General features: G+C 30.3%; 1 protein-coding gene across 1 annotated transcript in view; it reads left to right on the top strand.

The window, feature by feature from the left end:
- The first annotated feature begins 11938 nt into the window (after positions 1-11938).
- Positions 11939-26480, top strand: part of LOC121115029 (uncharacterized) — a 74716-nt gene continuing 60174 nt past the window's right edge. The window contains exon 1 of the mRNA XM_040709174.2: positions 11939-12564. Coding sequence (XP_040565108.1) covers positions 12003-12564 — 562 coding nt within the window. The 5' untranslated portion in view covers positions 11939-12002. The remainder of the gene's footprint in view (positions 12565-26480) is intronic.

Genomic DNA, 26480 nt, shown 5'->3' with positions numbered 1-26480 from the left:
TTCATTTCTTATATACCGAACAGAAGGATCTTTGGACTTATCAGAGGAAATGATCCATCAGATGGGAGTGGGATGGACAAAAATTTCACGTGGGTTACCTCTCACATAAAATCAATTTTGTTGTTAATGTACCAGGTATAAACAAAACTTTGACCAGTTTGAATATTATTCTTGAATGCTTTATATATTTCTGATAATATAAATATATGAATATCATCTAGATAAAACTATCCAGGTGCATCCGTAAGGGGTGTGCTGGAGGAGCTGTAGCCCTACCCTAAAGTATCAAAATTTGCCAAATGTAATGTTTCATGAATAAATGATTTTTTTTCAAAAAATTAAATAATTAAAATTTTTTCCAAAAAAAAAAATAATTTTTTGTGAACAGTTGTAAATTTTCGAATTTTATTTCCAAAAAAATTCCATTTTTTATTAACAAATATAGATTTTTGATATTTTCTTTCATTGACTCAAGTCTTCCATCATATTCTCTACACACATGCGTTCATTTCAACATGCGACCAAAAGGATTAAGAATCAAGAGGATTTGGGCTAATGAATGATCACTTTAACATATCTCAGTAATTGATCTTACTATAAATTGCATTATGATCAAAGGAAGTTATTTTTCATTGCTACACAATCTTCTTAGTCAGCACTAGGCACTTTTGACTTAAACTATTTTGCCTATGAAAATTTTACCTTACGATATTTTGCCTTAAAACCATTTTGCCTCAAAGATATGGTTTCTTTAATATATTAATACATCGGGTTTATACATTGTTATATTTTTTGTGGTTCAAATTGATGTTATTTTTGAATTTCTGAATCAAAATATGTCATTTGTATTACTATAAAACAAATTCATTGGTTGTTTTTTGTTGGAAGAAATATAGAATAATGCCCCAAATTTTTAAAGCATCCACCAACAAGATTTAACTATTTGATGAATTTGAACCAAAGAAGCACGAATCACTTTTTTTACGTTCCTTTAATTCGTAAAATGGAATTACACAGATTAAGCATAATTAAACATTATAGTATTACATTTTCTCCATTTGGCCAAGGAATCTACTTTAAAGTCCATATACATTTAGATTTTATATATTTTTTTCTCTAGGAATGACCGGGGCACAATTTACGCACATTGAGTTCAAGATAATATTTTCTTTCGAGGGAGTTGTTCACTGAGCTACGTCGTTCAATTGCTTGTTTCCCCGTTACCAATTACTACTAGACATGATAAATTATTCATACTAGAAAATATTCATCAATTGACGAATAAGTATCAATATTCCAAGAGAAGACGAAGATTTCATCCATTTTACAGAAATAAATATTATATTTTTTTATGAAAAGTTTCAAAGGGAACCTCAATCTCAACCAAAACAACAAAAAAAAAACAACGATGTACAAACTGCATCTATTTATATATTAAAGAAAAATGTCCTAGAAGCAAAATGATTGTAATGAGTCAAAATATTTAAAGTCAAAAGTACGGGGCACCTCCTGGGCACTCATATTAGCATTGAAATCTCAATTGGTGTCTGATTTTTATGAATTAAAGTTGTGACCTTGAGTCTTGGCTACCATTTTATAAAATAAATGAATGTTTGCTGAGAGCTGGTATTTCATATATACTGTGTCAACTGTATTTTTAAAATCGTTCACTTACAGCTACATAACTTTGAATTGTTTAAATTTTTAGTTTACACCCAGTGTTTATGTAATTATTCAATAAGAATATGATGTCAATATTGACATATTAATTAACATACAATTCTTGGAAAATTATTCTACCAGGGATTCTTTTAAAAAATACTTCTCTGAGTCATACTAGAATGAATGGTGTGGGTTGAGTAAGAGCATCTTGATGGATTTTTGTTTTGTTTTGACGATGATTACATTTCTTGTTTTTGTATTTTTTTAAAAAAGAAAAAAAGAGAAATAAAAGTCCCCAAAATAATTTGGTTCTTTATGCAAGAATATTAACAAAATGTTATTTCATTCCTTTGAGACAAAACAACTTTTACATTATTATTTGTATAAAATACAAATAAATTATCATCAAAAGTTTGAATTATTTAATAATGTCTCCATTTTCAAAAATAAAACATCATATCATACTAACCATAAATAACTTTTAGAATGCTCCAAAATTATAAACCAAATGAGAAAACACGCCTGTTAGCTTAAATAAATTCATAGTCTACGTTAAATCTTTTTCCCTACGCAAAATGTATCCTTTTATGATATCACAGATTACGTTGTTACTTTTTCATTTTCCCTCTTGACGTATACAACTTTGTATTCCCTTTGCAAAAATCACATTCTTAATTCAATTACTAAACGGGTAAATGCATGGAGATTACATTGTTCGGTATAAAGAAATGCGTATTCAGGTATACTGGACGTCCCTAGCGAACATAAACAGTTGATATGTAGTCAACTGTATTTAGACAAGTATTGATGACATGTTCTTCATTTCACCATTTGATTGATAGCTTTGAAGTTGTCATGTAGTGGGAATGCAAGTGTAAAAAAATCACTCTAAAGTCAGCTGAAGTACCTCTTACTATTGTTGGATATCTATTGTATTTTTTAGCTCGCCTAGTTTTTTTTTGGGAATTGGTAATCTGAAGAATTAATTTTCTTTTCCTGAGCTCTTGTCATTATTATTTAACTCTGGAGTAGTAAACTTCATTTTCTAATACATTCAAATATTGTCTAAGCCTGATTGAACATTGGGGTCTGCTCATAAAGGATGGTAGTGGCCTCCAAAACTTCTTGCTGAGTAATAATTGTTCGTCCCCGTTGGACTCGTAGTATAATTGAGGATCGATATCGTAGTAATTCTTGCCATTGCCTTTATTTATTTCCTTCTCTCCCTCCTCCCATGTCACAGCTGACTGTAGTTGTTTGAATGGAACGCTCTGACCGCATAATTGCTCTCTTCTTAAAAATTCTTCAAAATGTCTGGCCATAAATTTAAAAATAAATCTTGTTGATTTTCACTTTTTTAAGATGCCCAAAATACACACCATTTTCATAACACGATAACAAGTGTCCTACATAGTATTAAATTATTTTTTTTAGGTGTGTGTGTGTCTGATGTACGTCCGCTTAGAAAAACAATGATAAAAACTCATTTATTTATTTAAAAAAAACAAAAAAACAGAGACAGATACCGACTTTAGATACAAAATAAAAGTTGTTCAGAATTTTGAGTTACGTATTTAAGGTTATGGTTAATTCTGATCACATCAGATCCCTGAGCTTTGGAGGGCAAGTTTGAGTTTTCTCTACTAAGTTGATTTATTTTTTCATGAAACAAGATTGATTCTCTGTGTCTCAAAGTTTTTTTTAAGGTAGGTGCTGTCGGTTCGAAAATGCATCCAAAAATTCAAAATTCAAAAGAACGAATTATTGTACTTACAGAACGTATATTAAAAAAAGGAATTAGGAAAAGGATGAGCGAGTTAATCTTAGTATGTATCTTTAATCTTCATTATGGTTGAAGAAGGAACATGGCAAGCTAGCAATTGCAATGACTATAAATAAATCACAAGGTCAAACATTTGAAAAAAATGCTTTTTTTTATTTACCAAAATAGTATTTTCACATGGTCAATTATATCTTGCATATTCAAGAGTGTCTAAAGAGGGTGCAGGTTTGATTATATTTACTCCAAATGGACAGAAACAACAAAAGATATTAAATACAAGGAAGTTTTAGATTAGAAATTTACCTATAATATAATTATAGTTTATAGTAAATCGTTTTAGCTTAGAATTTTAACATAAACAAACTAAATATAAATAAAATCTTTTTAACTTTTCATTGGCTATCTTTAAGAATCGTGTTGGAGCTGGTTTTATGAAGAGTAGTTCAACAATCGTTAGAAATCAACTGGATCCAAAACAACATGTTCATAGTATCAGGAGTTTTTAAAATATAATTATAACTAATAATATCAAACATTATTCCTCAAAATGTTCTCCTTTTGTGTCCACCACGGCTTCAGCCTGGGCATGAAGGGCTTGCAGACCTTGCTGACATAGTCATTGGATATATCAGCCAATTCCTTCTTAACATATGACTTTAGAGAATCAACGTCGCATTAGGGGACTTTCCAAGCCTTGCTTTCTACGAAACCCCATATTTCATAGTCCAGTGACGAACAGTCCGGCGATGAAGGAGCCACAAGTTTTGAAGCTATAAATGGGTGGTGAAATTTCCATGTTTGCTTGTTGTGTTCTCTATTTTCTATCTTCCTGGAGAGGCTCTCGCTACTGATAATGAGACACCTGACCTTACAGACAAGCCCAGCAGAACAATTCACAGTGACCTCTATCCTTCTTTACAGAGTGATGGGTGCGGAGAATCTCTGCAATCCGTTAGAGAACATAACATGAGCCGTTTTTGATATGAATCAAGAGTAAAACTATTTTAAAAATCGAATTCCGGCATCAAAATCTCTAGTCCCATTCGGTAAATGTTGTTAAGCTGTGTACAATACCCTTTTATTTTAAATAAATAATAACTTTTCACTTGAGGAAATAATTAATTAACTCTATTAAAGTTTTTTTGGGCCTATTTGTGTCTCTTTTTGAAGGATAGGTGGCTAGAAACAATAAAGGCTCTAGACTTGACTTGAAGTTCATTTGTTATTTATTGTTTATTTTTTTAGGACTTGAATTGGACATCATGACAATATTCAAAGACTTGGACTTAACTTGATTAAAATATTCAAGGACTTGGAATAGTCAGCAAAGACATGATACATGATTTGTGTATAAGGGCTTTTCCTCCCTCTCTTTTGACTACCATAAACTGATAAGGGCCTTTCCCTCCCTCTTTTTTTATAGCAAAAAAGATTTTGAGATACAAAAAAGACCATATCAACCTAGTTAGAACTACAAACAAGCCATTATCTTATTCCTTTGAACCCATACAACAAAAGGTATATATTACATATATAAAATACAAATATATTATCGTCAAAAATTTGGAATTATTTCATGATGTCTCAATTTTTTTGTGTTTGTACCTTAGATATTAAAGCTTAATTGCTCTACAATGTATGTATGTATAATATGAGGTTTTTTTTTGTATATATAGCAACCAAGTTTATCTAAATCACTTTGTAAGACCAAAATGGTGTACACTTTATCAAATAATTATCAACTATAAGTACCATTAAATCATTTTAAAATACAAGACTATTTTTAATACGTTTTATTTATTCTAATGGATTATTTTTGTTCATATGTAGAGTAATAACTTGTTCTGCTATTTACAATTGAAGCATTGGTTTGTATTTTTGAGTATAAGGAGAGGTATTTTGTGATTAATTCTTAATTCACTTCCACTAGTGTATAATGTAGGGGAGACCTGGATCAATTGCAACACATTTTGTTTGAATTTTAATATTTATATTCAAGGGTTATAACTGCCAATAGTTTTCCACTAATTGGATTTGATTGCAACTCGTCAAATGGTTCTGCTCCACACGTAGCTAATACGAGTATTATAGTCATTAGATCAGTTATGACAATGGGAGAAGGTATCTAATAAGATTCATATTATAGATTACTCATAAACATCATAAACTAATGTTTGACTTCCATCACGATTTTTAATGTTGACATCATAGTGATATTTGGATACGTGTTTTCTCAAAATCCATTTTTCTTGCCAGCAGCCGGTACGATACATTAAATTGAAAATTCAAGCAATAGTAACGTCATGGACTATGAGTGGTTGCGTATTTTGTCAAAATCTGCCTATCTTGCACAGCCATTGGAACAATACATCAGATATATTGGCATTTCTAGCAAGCCTGATAACAAGATGGTCTTACCTAGTATTTCTATTGATCATGCAAAATACTAACCGCTGTTCCCTGCATTGCCCAAATGAGTAATTAGGCGTCGTCTAAAATTAAATTTTGTCCTAATAATTTAGAAGATAACTCACCAAGAAATCCTCAGTGTTACCCTGCGTTTTTTTAGCAATCTCCTACCCAACTAATAAATAGTTTATTAATTCATATGTATTCTATTCTCAAGTTTAAAAGAATAATAATAACAGTATTAGAAAAAAAAGATGTAATGGATGATTGATGAGTACTTAAGTTTTTAGAGCGCTTTTTAACATACTAGCCTTTATATTTATTTCAAATCTTAACATATAGTGATATACTGAAAATGCGTATGAATTATGATATACATAAAATACCAATAATAAAAACAAACAAAACAGTTATCATTTTATATAAACACAAGCCTTCAATTTTTCATTAATACGACAACATTGTTATTTATTTGTTCAAAATATGCTTAGGATATACATCATGGAACACTATATACAGTATACCAGTCGTCAGAAAGTCTTGGAACACAATGAATGTTGAACAATTAATTACACTTAAAGGTTTTTAATGAAGTTCTAGTGATTTTTTAATTAGAACTTGTTTATTATTCATTAGAGAACGTTATTTATGAATTTGAGCACTTTCAGCCTCAATCACACGTTCCAAGCGACACTTTGCACAAGTTGACAGCGTATTGCTTCGACATTGATCGCCACACTTTCTCAAAAGACTGATTTAGGGAGTCAATAATCCTGTGACACTGTCTACAGGCCTTGTTTTCAATTTGCTACCAGATACTGTAATCAAGGGGACTCAGGTCGGTGCTCTGGGGGGGGCAGAAGTCCCTCGCCAGAACTTCATTTTTTTCCAACCAACCCTGCACGATTTTTTGCCGTATGTCCAGGATCTCCGTCCTGTTGAAATTAATACTTGGCCTTCTTACATTACTTTGTGATCTTACGAACATAGGGAAGCATTTTTGTTCACAAAATCATCAAGTAATCCTTGCTATACCATCTGTATCCAACGTGGAACAAAATTGGCTTTATTTGGTAACCTTCAAATCAAACAATGCCGAAGATCATTATTGAAGCCGGATGTTTGATGGTGGACACTTCACGGGGGTTACAGTTGACTTCTCCAAAACATACAACCCAATGATTTTGTCTATTGTACACAATGTCTTTTCGTCTGAAAAGAACAAAATTCACTTTCTGTGATACCTCAGGTCATTGTAAAGCTATTTGCACCAATAAAATCGTAATTATTGTTGTTGTTGAGTGAGAAATGATCGTTCCATATGTTGGAGAGACTTGCCACCAGCTTTTTTATGGCATTGTACACCATGGAACGGCGCATCGACAAATTCTTTGCCAAATCTATCATCGTCATTTTCCAACTTTTCCTAAAAGCTTTTTTTTTGCCTTTTCAGGCTTTAATTTGATCGGTCTTCACAATATCAGAATGGCTAAATCCAGCGTGGACTAAACGAGCCACTTCTTGCCTTTTTTGCTCCATTTTCTAATATTGATCATCGAAACTTAGTAAATAATGCCTTCAAAAGGTAAACAATCAGTTGTTCTTTTTTATAAACACAACTTTTGCATGAAATTAACCAAAACCTCTCAAAACACAATGAAAGTTATTTTTCAAAACTTTTTGGAGGCCCGGTACAGTGCACCCGGTGACTCGTTTTCATTTATTAATACACAGAAAAAACAACAACTTTGCTTTATTAATATAGATAAAATTATCATTTTCTCAAAAAAACTCGATTTATCTTTTCCGAAAAAAGGATGTTCGTTGAAATGTTCAAGTATCTTTAAGAAAAATTAACCCTAATATTGTTAAAAAAGTTTGTTGTCCCCGTTTCCCCTCAAAAAACAATCCCTTGATTGAAGATCGGAGAAATCAACTATAAAAACTCTCATCTAAGGCCTTGCCTAGATAAAAAAACTTACGTTTACTATAAATTGTAATAAAAAGAATAAAAAATGCGGGGAAATTTGCAGAACGTGTTGCAATTTTATTTTGCCAAATTGTAAAACTTGTCCCCTTTGTTCTAAGGGTTACAGCATTCTTCCTCATTGAGGGAGATTTGAACTTTGATAAAAATAAAATATATATCAACTGATAGCAAAATAATTAATAATTCAAATGATATACTTTAGAAAAAAAACACGATGAAACACAAACAGCCTTATCACAAAAATATTGGATTATGGAAAGAAACATACACGTATTCTTCAAAAACAGTTTTAATATAATATCTGGAAGAAAAGATGACAAAAACTATCGACTTTTTTTTCCAATACCCATTATACAATTGTGATATAAAATTTTGGGGTTATATCGTTTTTTTTTTATTTAAAAAAAAAAAAATAAACTGTTGGTAGGTCTGTGGTCACGAGTGTGTGTGGGAGTGGGGGGATGAGAGCGATGAATTGGATATTTATTGGAAAATTTGTATTCAATAAAGTGATGAATGCTCGTTGTTTTGGAGTTGGTAACGTGAAGAATAAATTTTTTGTTCCTAGGCTGTTATCATTATTTTTATAACTTGATGAGTGAACTTATTTTTCTACTAGATACAAGCTATAATTGTATACGTTACTGGATTGAACATTTGCGTGTGCTGCTCATATAAGACGGAGAGTAGCCCTGAAAATTTGTTGCGGAGGACTCGGAGTATAATTGAGGATCGACATCGGAGTATTTCTTACCTTTGTACGTGTCTATTTCCTTCTCCACCCCCCTCTCATCACAGCTGCTTGTTGCATATCTAATAAAATATCATTACAGCAAAGCTGCTCTACCCAAAAACATACTTCAAATTGTCAGGATGACCATAGTGATTTTCGGTTTCTTTCTTTTCCAAAACGTCAGCGATTATATGTTTTGATTGAAAAAAAAGTCTTTCGAAAAGTTATTTCATAATTGAGTCAGGAAAAATGGTAAAAGAAAAAAAATGATAGACTTTCCCCATACATTGAAAAAATAAATTATTTTTTTCAAAGGAAAGGTCATTTTCGAAATAGAGATAATTACGACTTTCTAAAAATAACTGTCATGAAATGAAATATGTACATAATTTATTAGCTAATAAGAAAGCTTGATCGTTTATTTAAAAAAAAAAAAAATATATATATACCATTTTAAAAATGAAATAAAACATTTCTTATACAAGAAATTATATTAAGAAAGGCAATTAATATTTTGTCCCGGTGTGTTGAAATTGTCCCAATCTCCCCTACAATGGACACATATTTGTTCATCATTTTTTTTTTTTTTTTTTTTTTTTGACTTTTCGCCACACTTTGCTTACTTTTATCTCATTGTTCTTTAACGACAGAACATTAAGTTGAATGCTCTTAGTTAAAGCACTTCACCATAAAACATAACGATCTAATTATTATTATTTGCGAGAGATAAGCATTGTTAAAACATGGGAGGGCTCCATCAAGACTCCATATGAATTTTCATATGATCATTGCACAAACACCAATTTGTATCTAACTATGTTCATATTAAATATTAGGGTGCCAATTCATATGTAGCGAACATTACATTACATATTATTTGTATTAAAAAAATCATTCTTTTCGGCAAATCAGTTTTTTATTTAAAGTAAATAAATATTGAGCATTTAAAACGTTGTTACTTTGATTCAAAATCGAAGTTTTTTGCGTTTGAAGCTGATACATTTTTTCTTTAATGTAACTGATTGATTGTTTTTGCCGAAAGTCGGCAGAACATTATCTCGCAACTGACACTGACACTGATTTACAGAAAAAGGCAAACAAATAATGGGTAAGGTCAACAAAAATTCAAAACTGAATATTCAACACATATAAATTGACACCCTAATAAATAAACAATTTATAAAAGTATTTGCAATGAGTCAGCGGTAAATTAATATCTATTTACTTGGAACATCAACTTGCCAAACCCATCTTGAATCACAGGTGTATAAATATAAGGTTTAATATATAATTTCTTTTTCTGTTCAGTTGGTATTTCCTCCCAACATAGACACATCCATAAATCTATAAATAATTAATAATAACTAATCTTGTGTGCGCGTCCATCCTTCAATGTGTCCGAAGGTTGTCACGATGATGAAAGAAGAGACATGAAGATGGATCGATATTACTTATTAATGTGGGTCCTGTTTGTCAGCTTTCAATAATGCATTGGTTTTCTAATCAAATGTAGAAATTTTTTTTTTTTTTTCTTCGGAAAAAGTTGAACAATTTATGTTAGTATCTATATGGTGTTAAAGTTTTGATTATGTACATGTTGTAATGAATCACAGTTGCCACAGTTACTTGGAAAAAGTAGTCCAACTACTGATAACTGACTACTCCTTCAAAAATTAACTTAGTTACTTTACAGAATATTTGATTTTGTTATTGTTTTTACTACTTATAAGAATAACAAATTATCTCTTGTTGAGACCCCAAACACATGCTGTTAAGATTATTTTACAAAAAAATATATATTCTTCGATGTCTCACACAAGTATTTTTAGTATTTTAATTGATATTTTTAAAGTGTAAAATGGGTGGAATAGGTAAAAAAATGATACAAAAATTTAAATGCGTAAATTTTTATAGTCTTTCATCTGTTTATAATGTAATTAATAACTTTTTTTAACGGCGTTATAAAAAGATATTCATTATCAGAGGGTTAAGTTTATAATTGTTGAATCTTTTCATGAAAATAATTAATTGAAGATTAATTTTGAAGTAAGGCAACCAACAATTCTCCTAGTTGGACTGAGGAGGAAAAATACCACAATTTCTTTCAGTATGAAAAAATATGTTTCACTCTTTCTTGGGAGCCTTTTCAATCGTAACATTGTAATAATTAATTGATAAGTAATCTGCAGTCAGTACCGGTTTAGTGAGAAGGAATTGAGAGCACTTGTCTTAAGATCAGGGCATTAACGTAAAAACTAGAGACATGCACTTTGTATATGCTTTAATGTTGTAAAAATATGGCATTTATATATATTTTTTTAAATTAAAAAAATGTAGCAAACCCATTGTTTTTTTCATTCAAACAAAAAAAAGTCATTTAAAATAAATTTGACAATAAAAAAAGAAAATGTTTCCTCAGTAATAAAAAATCTGAGCCAATGAAAAGCTCTAGTAACGGTCCTGAAAGAGCCTCCATTATTTGCCTCTGCTACAAGCAACGGTAAAACCAGACATGTCTCAGGGTTTATTTTCTATTATTTCGTCATATTTCACTATACTAAATTTAGTCCCGTTTTCTTTACATTTAGTTACGTGTTTATTTTGCCAAGAAAATAAAATATTTATTTTAATGAGACAGTACATTATAGAAAAGATACTTTTGTACAATAATTGTCTTCTAAAAAAACATTCAATGAGTAATTCATTTCGACAAGTCATAGCTCATTAATAGGCAATTAAAATGACAAGCATGATAATTAAATAAAATATTGAAATTGCTATTTGTACAATCATGTTGTATCAGTTTCAAATTGTACAAAAGTCTATTTGTATACGTACCTAACAGTGTTAAATAAAAACAATTTAACTTACGATAAATCAAACTATCATCAAGCAACTCAAAGCGCTTATTACACCTTTAACTCAATATGATAAATTACTCTCAGCATACCCAAGTATATATAATATGTAGATATGTACAACTTGCATACCCCATATAAATATTATATACCCATTTTCATACATACCTGGATTTAAATATTATACATATAAATTAATGATTTTTCATATTTTCCCAGAATTCCTTTTATTTTAAGACAATTTATTGTTTCATAGGGAGTCTTAGTTTTATTCTGATTGTTATTTTTTATTATTTGAAGGAAAAGGCAAAAAAAATTATGGGTACTCTTCTTTTTCGTCTTCTGTTCCTTCTTTTCCTTCATCCCTCTTTCATAATAATAACAACAAAAAAAACATATAAAAAATTTACAAACACCTGTGCCGTAATTTTCAAGAAGCGCCCATTTTCTCAAGAATCCCGAGCGCCCGAGAGCGTAACAACCATATTATTTCTTTAAATCTTAGTTTTTCATGCAACTTCAACAAGTGAATAGCTTAGGCTTCATGTGCACCATATTTCTTATGCTATGAAATCATCAAAGTCAACAAAAGTCATCACTCCACGCAACGTGGACCTTCCACCCCATGTCCTCTCCAAAGACTTTGCCTCTGGACCTCAAGGACCCTTTCCTCGCAAAAAATGTCTTTGTCTCTCTCTTTGGCTACTGGGACTCCTACTTTTATGTATTGGAGCCGTTGCGGCTCTTAACTTTGTACTCCCCGACGTACTACTAAGTTCCAATGGAGGAGTTGCTGAAGTGTATGGACTTATGCGTTCTGAAGAATGTCCAAATGAAGATGGATCATCTCTCGACTATCGTGTCTCTGCATCAGATGTCATTCTTGTGGGCTCAAAGAGCCCACTTTTATCAGGAGAAGAAGACGAAGGAGGTCTTCGAGCAGAGAGGGTTTTAAAGGGTTCTCTCATGAGGAGTGAGCTATTCGGAGGTCCATGTGCCGTGAGTTTGAGTGAAGGGAAACGTGTATTTTTCTTGGAGCATGTGGATGAGAGTCTACGGCTCAAATTTCCCAGTTTGCTTGCATCAGATAAGTTGATTCGAGTGATTCGGAAACTTTTGGAGACGGAAGGTAAGGACGTTATTTTTTTTATGTTTAGACATATCAAACTAAAAATGAAAAGTATTTTCATATATATCTCTCTTGGGCTGTATGCTCAAATAAATGACGAAACTCCACCCATACTCATTTCGTTCCAAAAAAATAGTTATTCACTAAATACATATGCTATAGGGGATCTTTTTATCAGTGAGAGGGAAGTTCACAATCCAAGATATAAATGTACACAACATTCGACTATCCTCTAGACTTCATTTCCTTTATGACACCCACTTTCCGTTCTGACTAATTTCACTTAATAAGATAAATAAATGACCCAAGGAACATTTTCCTATATTTTTCTTCAGACCACAGAGGGAAAACATGTGGTTTTATTATTTGTATATCTGTGTGTGATACCATCAAAATAGGGGCAGGGGGAAGAGGAAAAGGGACTAGATGTTAAAGAGGGTGGAGGGGCAGAATTGCAAACCATAAATAATAATAATAATCATCAGGGGAGAAAAGGATTCAACAACAGGTGTACGTATCTATTTAACCTCCATGAATATGTGTACAGTACTCCCAAACCTCAATTGAACTCATTACGCTTTTGACTTATATAGGTACCTATTGATTTATATGTTCAATTAAATTCTCAATAAGGTTATTCATGTGACATCAGCATTTTTGAGAGCAGGGATTTTGAAAGCATGAAAAACCAAGTTTATAAAAAAAAAAAACATCCTTTTTCACTGAGATTTTAAGGGAAATGGGGTATTTGCATGTCAAAATAGGACCGACAAATAAAATTAATTAAGTCATTACTGTCTTTCAAAAATAAATATGTCCTTCAAATGACTAGTTGTATTATATACATGTATGACCTTAATAGTAATATGAATTAAAATTATGTTGTTATATTGTCTTATTTAAACTGTGTAGACAATAAAATTAACTTTTACATTTGCAAGGATATTGATTTTCGCCCAATTACATTACTTTTAGCATCGGTAATCCATATAAAAGATAATTAATTTTCCAAATCTAGCCAATTCATAGGGATTTTATTATCCATTATGTGATTTGATTCACTGATTCTTTTTTTTTTTTTTTTATTTTTTTTTTTGGCATGAAGTAATATTTCAATAAAGATGAGTATTTTTTCATTTTAAATGCCAATTTTTCAATATTTTTAGGAAAACTTGTCATATTATATATAAAATACATGGGGTTGCTTTAGTTAATGATGCAATCCATGACGTCAGTGACAAGCATATATACCAATTAGTATTGTCACGATCCTAATACTTTAGTATAAAGCATGGTACCAAAATTAGTATCGGTATTGCAATATTTTTGTTATTTCATCGACTAAAAATATTTAAAAAAACAAACAATGTTGTTACAAACAATTTACAGGTGTGTTCGCATGATTTTGGTTTTAGGAGAGGGAACAAGCTCAATTTGATAATTTTGTGTGTTAAGAGTTGGGCCATCAGTTGGCCGATATTTTTTAGGATAATGGTACAAAACATACCGGTTTCAATACTAATTTAGTATAATACTGTTTTAATTGTGGCAATACTCTAACAATTCAATTTATAGGAGGGATTCTCAACTTCTTTTTTTTGTAAGGCATGTAAGATCATTAAACTTTGCGACTGAAAATAAACTGCATTTTTCTCAACGGTTTGCAAATGAAAATATATAAAAAATAACTTAAGATCTTTAAAACAAACTTATTTATAAAAAAAAATATTTTTCAAGTACCCCAAAGGGTACGCGTTCCCCCATTTGAGAACCACTGTTCTATACCATGGCTTTACTGATTAACTCTGAAAAAACAACGCTAAAAAACTCTGCAAAACTGAAGACTCTTTCTAAAATACATATATTGAGGTTTACATCTTGAAATAAAACAAAAACCATAATTATTTAAAAAAAATATTTCTAGAGCTGTCTCTCCTTTGCCAATTTTGAGAGGATTTAGCGCCCACATATGTCTTTCAGGTAGAATTAATAGCAGTAGTAGAGGTACATGTTATATTCATAGTAGTCATAGACAGTAGAAGAAGTTTTTAGACCCTATATATTATGTCTTTGGGATTATTTGTTTTATCTACGATATACATGCATATATATGGAGTAATTAGCAATTATTACAAGTGGTTCTTACCCACCTACAAATCCTGCATTCCTACTTTAAAATTTAAAAAAAGTTTTATATATATTTGTAAATATGTAAGGTAGACTTATGGGGTAAGTTGCAACACAATGGCTCAAAGTTAGTTTTACTAAACAGGACAAAATTTAAGACAGTATTTTTACATATATTTGCTATTTTTTTTATAAATATATTAGTTTTTCTACAGATTATAAGTGAATGCAACCTTTAAAATTTATTATGTTTATAATTATTAGTTTAGTGTAGGGTTCAAATTTTTATCAAACTCGAAAAGAAACTCGATTTACTAATTTGAACAAATATTTTTGAAACTAATCCAACTCGCTCATTTTTTTTTTTTTTTTTTTTTTTTTAAGGGAAAATTATACTTTACTAGAATAATCAAAGCTCAAAACATTTAAGCAATAATGACGATTAAAAAAATATTACAGACGCTTCTTTCTTATTATTGAAAGAGGAGCTATTGATGACCCATAAAAAAGGAGAAACAACTATGTTGCATAATGTGCAAAAATTCTCAAAAAAAATAAAATTACACTCAAATTGAAAATTGATATATTGTCCTAACACAAACTCAACATGATGCATACCTCAAAAGCATTGAATTTACACTAGTTACAACTCTCCTGGTCTACCCTACTTTATTTATTATCGTTCAAATATGATGTTTTACTGTCCTTTTGAATGATAGTAGTAGAAATGTGACCCATCATTACTTCAATGTTTTGAGTTTAATTAATGTCGATTATACAATATAAAATAAAAAAACGTGATTTCGAATAATTTTCAGAAAATAGTCGGGTTTAGTAGTAAGTCGAGATAAACTCAAAACCAATACTGCAACTGTCTCCGGTCTCCCATCTAGTTATCTTTCAAATCTGAATTGAGGGTGAAATCCTTAATTAATTATTATGATCCTCTGGTGCAAATGGTTGTACATATGTGCATAACAAAAAAAAAAATTTGTAAGGCCCAAGCACTCAATACTCAGACATCCCCAAAAACCATGGAATGAAGTGCAACCCTTATTCAGATTGTAACGAATCAAAATTTGAAATCCGTTTGATATTTAACAATAGAATTATAATTAACTTTGGAGAGTTGCTTTTATACGTACCTAGGTATATATACAAATAATAATAATATTTCTTTTTCTAATTTTTTTGATGGTTGTAGAGGTAGAATGGAATATATGTAAAAGTGTAGGCGATACAAATTCATTCTTTTCTCTCTATCTCTTCAAAAATGATATATCATCCTAATAATAATTCAAATAAAAAAGAAACAACATTAAACAAAAAATAATTGTAATTTCTCTTTATAAGTAACCATTTGAGGGAAGGAGGAGGGAAATGATTTTATATGCATGTATTTATATTAGAATGTACCCTTTTTGGGTTAACATCCGCCCACCCACATAAGTAACTTTTCTGCTGGAAATAATAATAAAAAAATGACTACCTCAAAGATTGAGGCCTATTAACACATATAGTTTAAAAAAATAGGATATCTTGAGGTCAAAATTAGCCATTTCAGGTCATTTGTACCTCTTGTGCTAAATATGATGCTATGAGTCAAAAGGTATGTTTGTTTTTATTTATATTAGTATTTGATTTATCATTAATAAAAGTATTTTAGGCCGTTTACAGGCAAAACATGGAAAATATAAGTAAAAAATTGTACTTTTATCTATTTTTTTCTAATTAGTTTATAAAATTGGAAATATTATGCACCTTTTCTTCAATAATTTTAGGGGTGTAAGATGTGTTACTCAATGAGGATTCCTAATATCCAATTTGAAACTTTACAAGAAGCCTAAAAATGGACAATTATGACTCAAAATTCTTATTTAAAAAAATTAAAATACCCTATACCACCCAAAAATAACATGAGTCCGTATTTTGATAAACACCCTGTAAAAAAAAGGAGTTATATTTTTACAGCTATCAATTTAAATTTGTTTAAATTATGATTTATAATATTAGATAGAATAGGGAAACTGCAAATTTTTTAGCACATTTTAGAGTCAATATATTATCAAAACAAAATGAAAAATATTTTTACTGATTAGTCAAATACTAAAAAACATGTAAAGTATCATTTTTAACTCACATACTTTTATTTGGGAATACACAAGAGGGCAGACTATGTTTAATTTTTACCCAAAAATCTTATTTTTTTCAAGTTTCAATAACATGAGAGGCCTCCTACTTTGCTTAAGTTAGTTTTTGATAGCCACAGTAGGAAAAGTTAAAGTTTAAATAGCGTTAAATTTTGCTATATTATTGGTGATAAAACAAGAAAACTGTCAATGGTTGAGCACATCTTAGACCTCATAAATTATTTGAAACAAAATGTACAATATACATATTTATTGATTAACCGAATACTACGAAATATAAAAAGTACAATGTTTGACTCAGTCATATATTTATTATTGTACAAAATGCCTGAAAATGACCACAAAAATAACTTTAATTTAAAAGTTAAATTGTCGTGTACTTCGCTAAAAAATGACGTGAGAGGCTTCAAACTTTCTTAAAATCAGTTTTTTATAGTCCTCAGCAGAAAAAGTCTTTCTGCAGAGGAAACAAAATATTTACCAAAAAACGGAACAGTCTAATGTATATACATAATATAACTATAAATAAACATAGTTGATAAGTATACAAACCATGATTGTTAATTATTCACAATAAGAATAATTCATCTCCAAAGAGGAAAAAGGTTTGTGTCATTGAGATTAAAGAAATAAAGAGGTGGCGTGGGTGAGTGAGTGAATGTCTCTCTCTCTCTTACTTTTGTCATTCAAACAGCAATACCAATTTGTTCTTTTCTTTATTTTTTTACAGATCTATATTTTAAATGCAAATGCCCTTCTCTCGTCATTCATTCCTTCACCATTTTTAAGCATGTGAATAATAAATATACTCCACACAAGTTGTAACTTGTATAATTAGATTGTACAAGTTCCAACCAAAAATGAGATAAATATTTAAAGTAATTTTGATTGAAAAGGCGTAGGAGAGGTGCATTTAGGCAAATCTGGGATAATTCATTGTTTTTAATATGAAAGAAAAACAAAAAACAAACATTCTTTTCCCTCCAAAAGATACGTTCAATATACTATGTATAAAAACGTCATTAAAAATTTAAACTGCCCTAAAAAAGTTCAAATGCCATTCAGTTATTACATATGTGTCTTGTGAATATTGAATGAATAAGTAACTTAAGAAAATAATATCGAGAAATAGTTGTTAAATAGTTGCCCCTGCAAAATACCTGATAGACAGAATTGTCCTGGAATGCAAAAATTTGTTTCAATCTTTTGTTTCTGGGCCTGTGCTCGATTCAGGGCACCAATAGAGGCCGTTGTAGAGGATATTGGAGACTACAATTATATATATTCTTAATGATTGTATCGGATGCATTGTTTTAGCTTTTTTTAATATATCTATAAAAATGACCATTTAATTTGAATTCAAAGTAGATAGATCAAACGTGCCGGATTTCATTGTATATACAAGTCAAAGATTTATTCATATTAGAAACAAAAAGAAAAAGAAAAGAAAAATAACATTGAGAAAAAATAGAATAAGTCTTGACATGAGTAGATAATGGAAGACCAATAGGTACATAATAATATTAATATAATGGACCTCACACGAACCAACAACCACAGCCCACCACTTCATAAATAAATAAATACTAATAAAATATTGAGTAGTAGTGCATTGAAAAGTGTATGTGGGCAAAAAAAAAAAATACATTTTTTGGGTAAAAATACATAAAGCACTTTAGATAGATGAAGTCACTTAAAAAGGCATATTTCTTAGCTACATTAATAGATGTGTGATGATGTAGGCTTTTCTTCAAAAATATATAAGTACATATTAGTGAATCACGGTTGGACGCTAAACCATTGGGACAAGGCGTGTTATGTATTTTAAACCAACAATTTTAACAAGAATCAGTTTATTTATTAGTTTGTAGTTTTTTTTTACTTGACCAATTAAATGTCCTAGTTAATATTATGCAACAATAGTGTCCCTTTTCTAGGGCTATCAAGCCACAATCAAAAGGCTAGAAACTTAAGAAAATTCATGCTTTGCGGAATTTGGAAACTAACATTGAAAGTATGGTTGAAGGTTTTCCTGTTTATGAGACAAGATATTATATAACTTGCGGTGGAATATAAATTTTTTTGACTTGACAAACTGAAGAGGGGATTTTCTTTTCCTAAGTTGTTGTCATTATTATTTGATTCCTGAAAATTGAACTTCATTTTCTACTACATACAATATTATGATGTATCATGGAATTCTATACTTGCATAATTTTTATTCCGGCTTGAGGGGAATATACAACGATGTGATTGGTTGAAAAAAAGGAAAAAGAAACAGTCAGAGTTACTTTTTACTCCATTCCTTCAAGAAAGGATCGAAATAGATACAAACTCGCTGCATATGTGATTATTCCATGTGTCTCGAATTCCATGCATTGATATTTACGAAACCGGATTAAACACTTGCGTGTGCTCATAAAAGAACCTAGGGATTTATTTCAGAGTTAAAATAGTAAGTCCTTTTCGAACTCAGAGTAGAATTGAGGATTGACATCGGAGTAAGTCTTTCCTATATTCTTGTTCATTTTCTTATCCCCCTCGTCACTGCTGCTTGTAGCTAATTTTATGAAATCTCATGTCAGCTAAGCTTCTCTTTCCACAAATATTTTTCAAATTGTTGAGGTCACCATGTTGATTGTATGTTTTCTTTTTGTAACATGTCAAAAATGTGTGGCAAGAAATAATATATGATGATTTTTTGTACAACACAATTTTGATAAAGTGTTGGGGGCTGGGTTACATAATTCAGCTAATTTCACTAATACATGCATGCATAATTTAGTTAGATATATGGAGCCACTTAAAAAGGCATACCTCCTAGCTCCATGAATACGAGCTATGATGATAGCTTTCCCCCTTCACAAATTATATGTGTATATTTGTATGGGTAATGGGTATAATACAATTTATTTTCTTCTTTTTATTCAAAGGGAGTTGTTGATATCATGAAACTTTTTCTAATAAATGAAGGGGTGTGCTTCAAACATGTTTTATTTTTTTGGTTGTTGTTTCTATTGTTGGGGGGGGAGTTCTTTGTATAAGATGTATTTAGGGTTGTTCGTATTTACATATTTAGGATGTATAATGTATTTATGATGATGATAATACTCAACTGGGCGAATGTTTCTCTTGTTTTGTTTTTTAGAGAATGAAAAATAATTCAATTTCATTATATATGAAATTTCCATCTATTAAAAAACCTTATAGGGTAAAAATTCGGCATGTGTGTAGACCAGGGAATTTATGGCAGAGGGGCAAGGGGTTGTATATCCCCATGCAAAATCTCTCCCATCTGAAATATTTTCTGATGCTATTATACTAAAATGATATTTAAAAATTGCTTGTTTTTTTTTCTTCAGTACAGAGTGGAGATCTAAAACTTGCAGAAGCATTTAATTACAATTTCATACCCGTTATTTTTCGTTAGAAGGTTTCATTATACAACCAAACGAGTATTGAAATACAAATAAACTAGTTTGTTTTTATCTCATGTCTCTAAGTGTAAAAATGTCGGGGAAAAGGCTAACGTGTGCGATCTCCTCTGAACAAATTTAGGTGATGTTGTAGAGTCTGCTGGCATCTACATCCATATTGCCTACCATGTCAATAAGTCCATTAAACCCCCATATGGCCCCGAACAACCAAAACTTCAGCAACAACGATACGGCTGACATCTGGCCTGCCTTCATTTGGCCCTCATCAGCCCTAAACTCAACCACTGGACTTTGCAGTTTAAGGTATCTTGAAGATGAATGTCTGCCACAATACCTCATTTCCAAATTTGGATAGGCTCCGAGTTGCCATAATGACAACGTAGTACACCCTCGACACAACCTTTATCGTCAAGATCAAACAATTTGTTCGCTGGCATGTCGAGGCTGTTATTATTTTTGAAGGAAGACATATTGAATAAAAATAAAGCTAATAACTACAGCATCAAAATATTTCACAAATTGGTTTATTTATTGTCTTTTATGGATTCCATACAGATCACTTTTCCGTAATGTAGTCATAATTTTGGGTCCTCACTCTGAACAGAGAAACTAAAATAAAGTATCAATGAATTGAAGACAGTAATCTGTCATATTTATGATTCTTTTTTTTTTAAATTTGTTGAGTGGGTTTCCACCCATTAGTTCGGAAATACATAAAAAATATTTCACGGAGAGGTATATTTTAGGAGAGGCAAATTGAGAGAAGCAAGATTCATCTTTTATGAAAAAAAAAAAAAAAAAAAAAAAAACAAGATCCAAAATGGCTTTCATAAAAAAATTTTCTTCTTAAAAAAATTCAAAAATAGCTAAGACTTCTCCCATAAAAATCAAATCAAAAATGATATTTTCTAATTTTATAAAACAAATGTCTCAAATATATAATTTACCTATATCATAGAGGGCTAATTTTTAATAAATTAGTCAATTAGTTAAGTTTCTTATATTAAAATACCATATCAGTCAGGTTCTATTATCAACTCAACTGATTCCCTCACTTCTCTCTCAATCTTTTTCTTTTGGTAGAAAAAGCGAGTAATTATTTTTTTTTAATATTTAAAACTACATAATATGTACATATAAAAAACCGTTAATGGATCCCTAATAATATAAGAGTTATACTCATAATAAGTTGAGGTGGGGCGAAGGGTGGGGGTGAATAACCCCCTTTTATGGCTTTTTAATGTTTGATTTTTTCTTCTTGTGGTTGAATGGATCAAAAACCTCTACATACTGTTGTTGAGTAACTTCACACTATTTATGTATGTGGAATTCCTAACAGACACTCATAATGAAGCTGGGAGTACAGCCCTACTTCGCAGTACCAGGGGTAATTATTTCTGCTGATAAAGAAAATATTTGGTTTAAAGGTGTAGAAGAGTTTTATTTATTTATTTTATTTGGTGAATTATTTTTTGAAAAAAAAAATAGGAGACTCATTTAAGAGTATCCACCCATGGACAACGATTTCTCTGATAGATAAGGAAATTCTCATTCTTTTATGGGTAGGATTGACTTTAATTATGTATACCTATAAATACATATAAAAGCGGGTATAAATAGGGTATATAAAAATGGCCAAGACACTGATGGATGTGCCTTAAAACACAGTGTCTTCGTCTTTTGAAAATAAATAAAATATTTTTTTTCATCATAAAATCAATTTATATCGATTTTTTTTATATGTACATATATCTAATACGAGTATTTTTTGAGCACCCCATTTGCTATATACAAAAATAATGATATTGAGTATTATAAAAGAATATTAATAAGCAAAAAAAGAGTCTCTGCCAAGTTTTAATTACTTATTCAAGACGACTAAGTACACTTATATGAGGACTAGACCCTCACAACTAGGTAGGTATTGAATTGAGTAGGTTTATTAAATAAAGACAAAATAATTTGTACATAAATTCTTTTGGTAATATTTATGTGGTTGTGATGAGACTGGAATATCAATTGGGGTGATCAAGGAGAGTAAGATGTAATAATTGTTGTTATTGTTGTTCAATGTGAGTGCTGAATGAGTCAGACAAACTTTTAAGGGGTCAAAAGGAAATGGCGTTGATAGCATAATATGTATAAATGAATTTTATGACTTTATTTATAATTAAATTAGTATTTTATAGTGTTGGATTTGGGTTCGAAAATCCTAGGCCAGTCACAGACCGTTATTATTTCTTTAAGAACAAACTCATTCGCTGCAACTTCGCCATGGGCTGGTTTTGTTGTAAAATATGGTTTCCATCAGTTAAAAAAATGATATTTTATTGAAAATATATTTCTGACTTATTAATAGCACTGGTGTTGCAACAGACCACCCTCAATTTTCGAATTAAAAAAAAAATTCGAGTCGACTGAGCATTTTATTGAGTAGTCTTGATTTTCATCACCGATTAGGTATATACAGACATTGTAGTACAACAATTAATCCACCTGACCAAGGAAATATATTGAAGTCAGTCTACATCATAAATATATATTTCCTTCCTACCAGATTACAACAGCTTATCAATTCTTTGAGTTTCATGGTGTTGATATCCCTACGTGGTTTTCTAATCAATCACAATTTCGTTCTTCTAATCTCTTAGGAGACAGAATAGACATATAGCACAATTTTGCTACGAATTGCAGAATCTCTCAGTTACTAAATAATATTAGCTCATTACTGCACATAGAGTAAAAAAAAAAATCTGCATTATTAGATGAAAAGTAGATGATAGATAGAGTTGACATTTTTGTAAGTAAGAAACTATCTTCAAAATTATAAAAGGAAATATGGTTGATGCTTATTCTTTTTCTTTTTTGTTCATTATTTAAGAGATCGTCGTGGTGTTCACTTCTTCTCCAGAGTCAGCATTTTTACGTATCTGTAGTGTAAATTGTTTTAAAAATGCATAATGAAATAAATATATTCGAATTTAAATATAATTTAAATATTTTCTCTGCACTGATGCTATTTGAAATCGAAAAGATTCTCCTCTTCATAGCAGTAATTCATTTTCTCCCCCAAAATTCGAATAACAGACAGCTAATATTAATAAATGTCTTTATTCAGTTGTACAATACATATCGCTCGTGCCTTCTCCTTGCACTCTTTTTTTCTTCTTACAAAAATGTCAAATCCAGTGATACATAAAGTACACCCTGAAAGTATTTCATTGAATATAAATCAATAAAAAGGCAGTACTGGGGGCATGCCTGGCTACTTTACTTTTTCTGTTTTTTCCCCCTTTTCTAATTTATCAACTCGACTCAAGTCGACACAACACTAATTAGATTGTTAGTTAACAGACCGTCCACATATATGGTACCTACTACGATAAGGAATCTTGAGGAGGTTGTATAACAACTCGTAAAGTCTAATATGTGAGTAAATAGTGAGGCAATGCCCTTTTTATCCAATTATACCTTTAGGAACAATTCCTCATTCTTGACCCCCACAATGTCATTAATATTAAAGCTCTGAGTAATGTTTCATTCATGTAAGTTATTTAAATATAAAATTGGCATAATCTTTTGTAGCGTTTCTGTTTTTGGCTTAATGGAATTAGTGGATCCCCTTATTTGTGTCTTCACTCCTGAATATTTTCCAAAATATAGATATATGTTCGTCCTTTGTCCCTCGTTTATTTCTACTTCATAATAAGTAAATGTAGGTATTGTTATTTTTCTCCTTCAATCTAATGATCAGTTGTCATTTGTTAGTTTAAATATAAGTAGGGGAGACAGAGGGAAGTTGGCACACTTTTTATTTATGGCTCTTAACTCCAACTTGGTTTGAACATAAACTCGCTAAAATTTAACACAAAATACTTCTTTATATATTTTCTAATGTTTGAATATGTTTAAAGGATATATCCGTCAGTAGTTGTTCCAAAAATTGAATTTAAATCATAATTGTAAATAATAGTTGCAACTAAATTAAATGGCATTCAAGCTGAGAATTATTAAGCCAATTCCTTATCCATTTCACGACAAAAGTTTGAGTTTTAGCTTGATACTGATGCTTTTCTGGCCAGTTTCCCGGTCATTAACAAAAACCTATCATTTTGGAGTCACTAAGCCTATTTAAACATTCTATGATATCACCCTTATAATCTGGAAAAATCGGTGTCTATTGGTAAAACACCGATAGGTTTTGAAATTTCCGGACACGGCTATGATCAAATATTTGATGTAGTTGCTTTCTGGCCATCCAAAATGATATTTTTTACGTAGTGAATACATTTGCAACAGTTGGAAAATCAAGTTAGGGTAATCAATTAAGAAAATTAGATATAGTAATAATTTTAGATGAATAAATAACTCGACTTTTCATGATGTTGACTTATTAAATTTTGATGTATTTTGTCAGATTCAAATGTAATAAGATACATCGAATAAATCATCCGTGATTAGTATTAAAGATAAGAGACATTTGATCTACAAAACTCTTCAGGACCCTGCTCTGCCTAATATACATGTTTGATGTGAAGTGTAATTATATTAAAAAACTAGCAGAGGATTCCTACCTTGCAGAATTGAATAGAAGGTAATATAAACAAAGAATGAAGGTAGACAAAAAGAGACAGAGAGATGTAGAAACAGAGACGCTTAAGGAGGTTTTATTGCGGTCAAAAATCGTCTCTTAATCACCTCAGAGGCCATTTAAAACATATCATGAAACATACTTGTTATACTAGCTAAATTTTAGACTGATCTGCTTATGTGTGATAACACATAAACAAACAAATTAACTAACTTAAAAATATCTAAGGTGTGTTCAAAAAGTAAGATTACTTTTCATAAAATTTGCAGGCAATGCAAATTTGGTATGCTCGATTTTTATGTACATAAGTACTCTCACCAAGAACATATCTTTACTGTTTCAGCTATATAATTTGTTTAGTTTGTTTGTGAGAGGCATACCGGTTAGAAGTGTTTTGGGTGTTCATCGATTTTTTTTATCTCCATTGTGCTCTTCCTTTTGAACAAATTGGTCTTTGGCTTCGATATCATAAACATATATGCATGTTTCGTCACCAGTTATAACCCTTTTGAGCAAATCAGGATCATCATTGTTTTATAAGATTTAGAATAATAAACAATCAAAGGAAAATTGGAACAATTGTTGCAACTCTCCCCTTTGTCCAGATCGTTACTATTTCTCAAAAGTATCCTCAATGAACTTTGCTATGACTATATCAACTGATACAAAATAGTCAATAGTTCAAATGTTATAATTTTGCAACAAAAACAAATCAAAAGTGACAGCCTTATTGCTAGTGAAGGAACGATTAATCGGAATCGGAGAATTGTGTGTTTTATCTGGAATTGGGATCGGCATGAGGGAAAATAATGTTTAATTTGAGATTCAGATTCTTATTTATTAGTAGTATTTAACTATTTATTATTTTTCTAGGCTATGAAAAGAAAAAATCAATCCTCCCAAATTAAGGAATTTTTGCTTTTTATAAGAAAATTTAACATTTCGAAAAGAAAAAAAATCAAAATTTTTTTTTAGTATTTGAAACCAAAATAATTTTTTCAATTTTTTTTCCCAAAAATTAAACTTCCTGTAAAGAACTATATATTTTTTAAATTTTTTTCCCAAAAATTGTAATATTTGAAAAAAATTTATTTCAAAAATTTAATTTTTGAATTTTTGTTTTTTGAGATCAGCAATGAATTTTTTGAAACTTTTTTACAAATAAAAATATTTATTTGTTAACAGTTGTGAATTTTGAAAATTTTTCCCGAAAAGTAAAGTTTTTTAAATATAGCCATCGGGTTTTGAAATATTTTTCCGAAAATTCTGTCGATTTTTGAAGAAATTGCATATTTGAAATTTAATTGTTCAAATTATTTTCCAAAAAATTACAATTTTAGGATATTTTTAGGAAATAATTACAAAAACCAAACACTTACCCCTAAAATGTAATCTCGTGGACGCCGCGGATATCAAAATTGTATTATTACCTACTATTTAAAATATTTTAAGAATAGGAATCGGCATTGATAATTTTTACTAGAATCGGATCGGGATTTTTTTTTTTTTTTTTTTTGAATCATTCCATCACTACATATTAAAGTAATATGTAATTTATTATCCTATTTAAGTCATATGTATATATTTTTTGCTTTTTTGATATTCGTGAAA

This window comes from Lepeophtheirus salmonis, chromosome 3 (assembly GCF_016086655.4).
Source record: "Lepeophtheirus salmonis chromosome 3, UVic_Lsal_1.4, whole genome shotgun sequence".
NCBI classification, from domain to species: domain Eukaryota; kingdom Metazoa; phylum Arthropoda; class Copepoda; order Siphonostomatoida; family Caligidae; genus Lepeophtheirus; species Lepeophtheirus salmonis.
The sequence above is the reverse complement of the archived record's forward strand: the minus strand, read 5'-3'. Positions and strand labels throughout refer to the sequence as shown.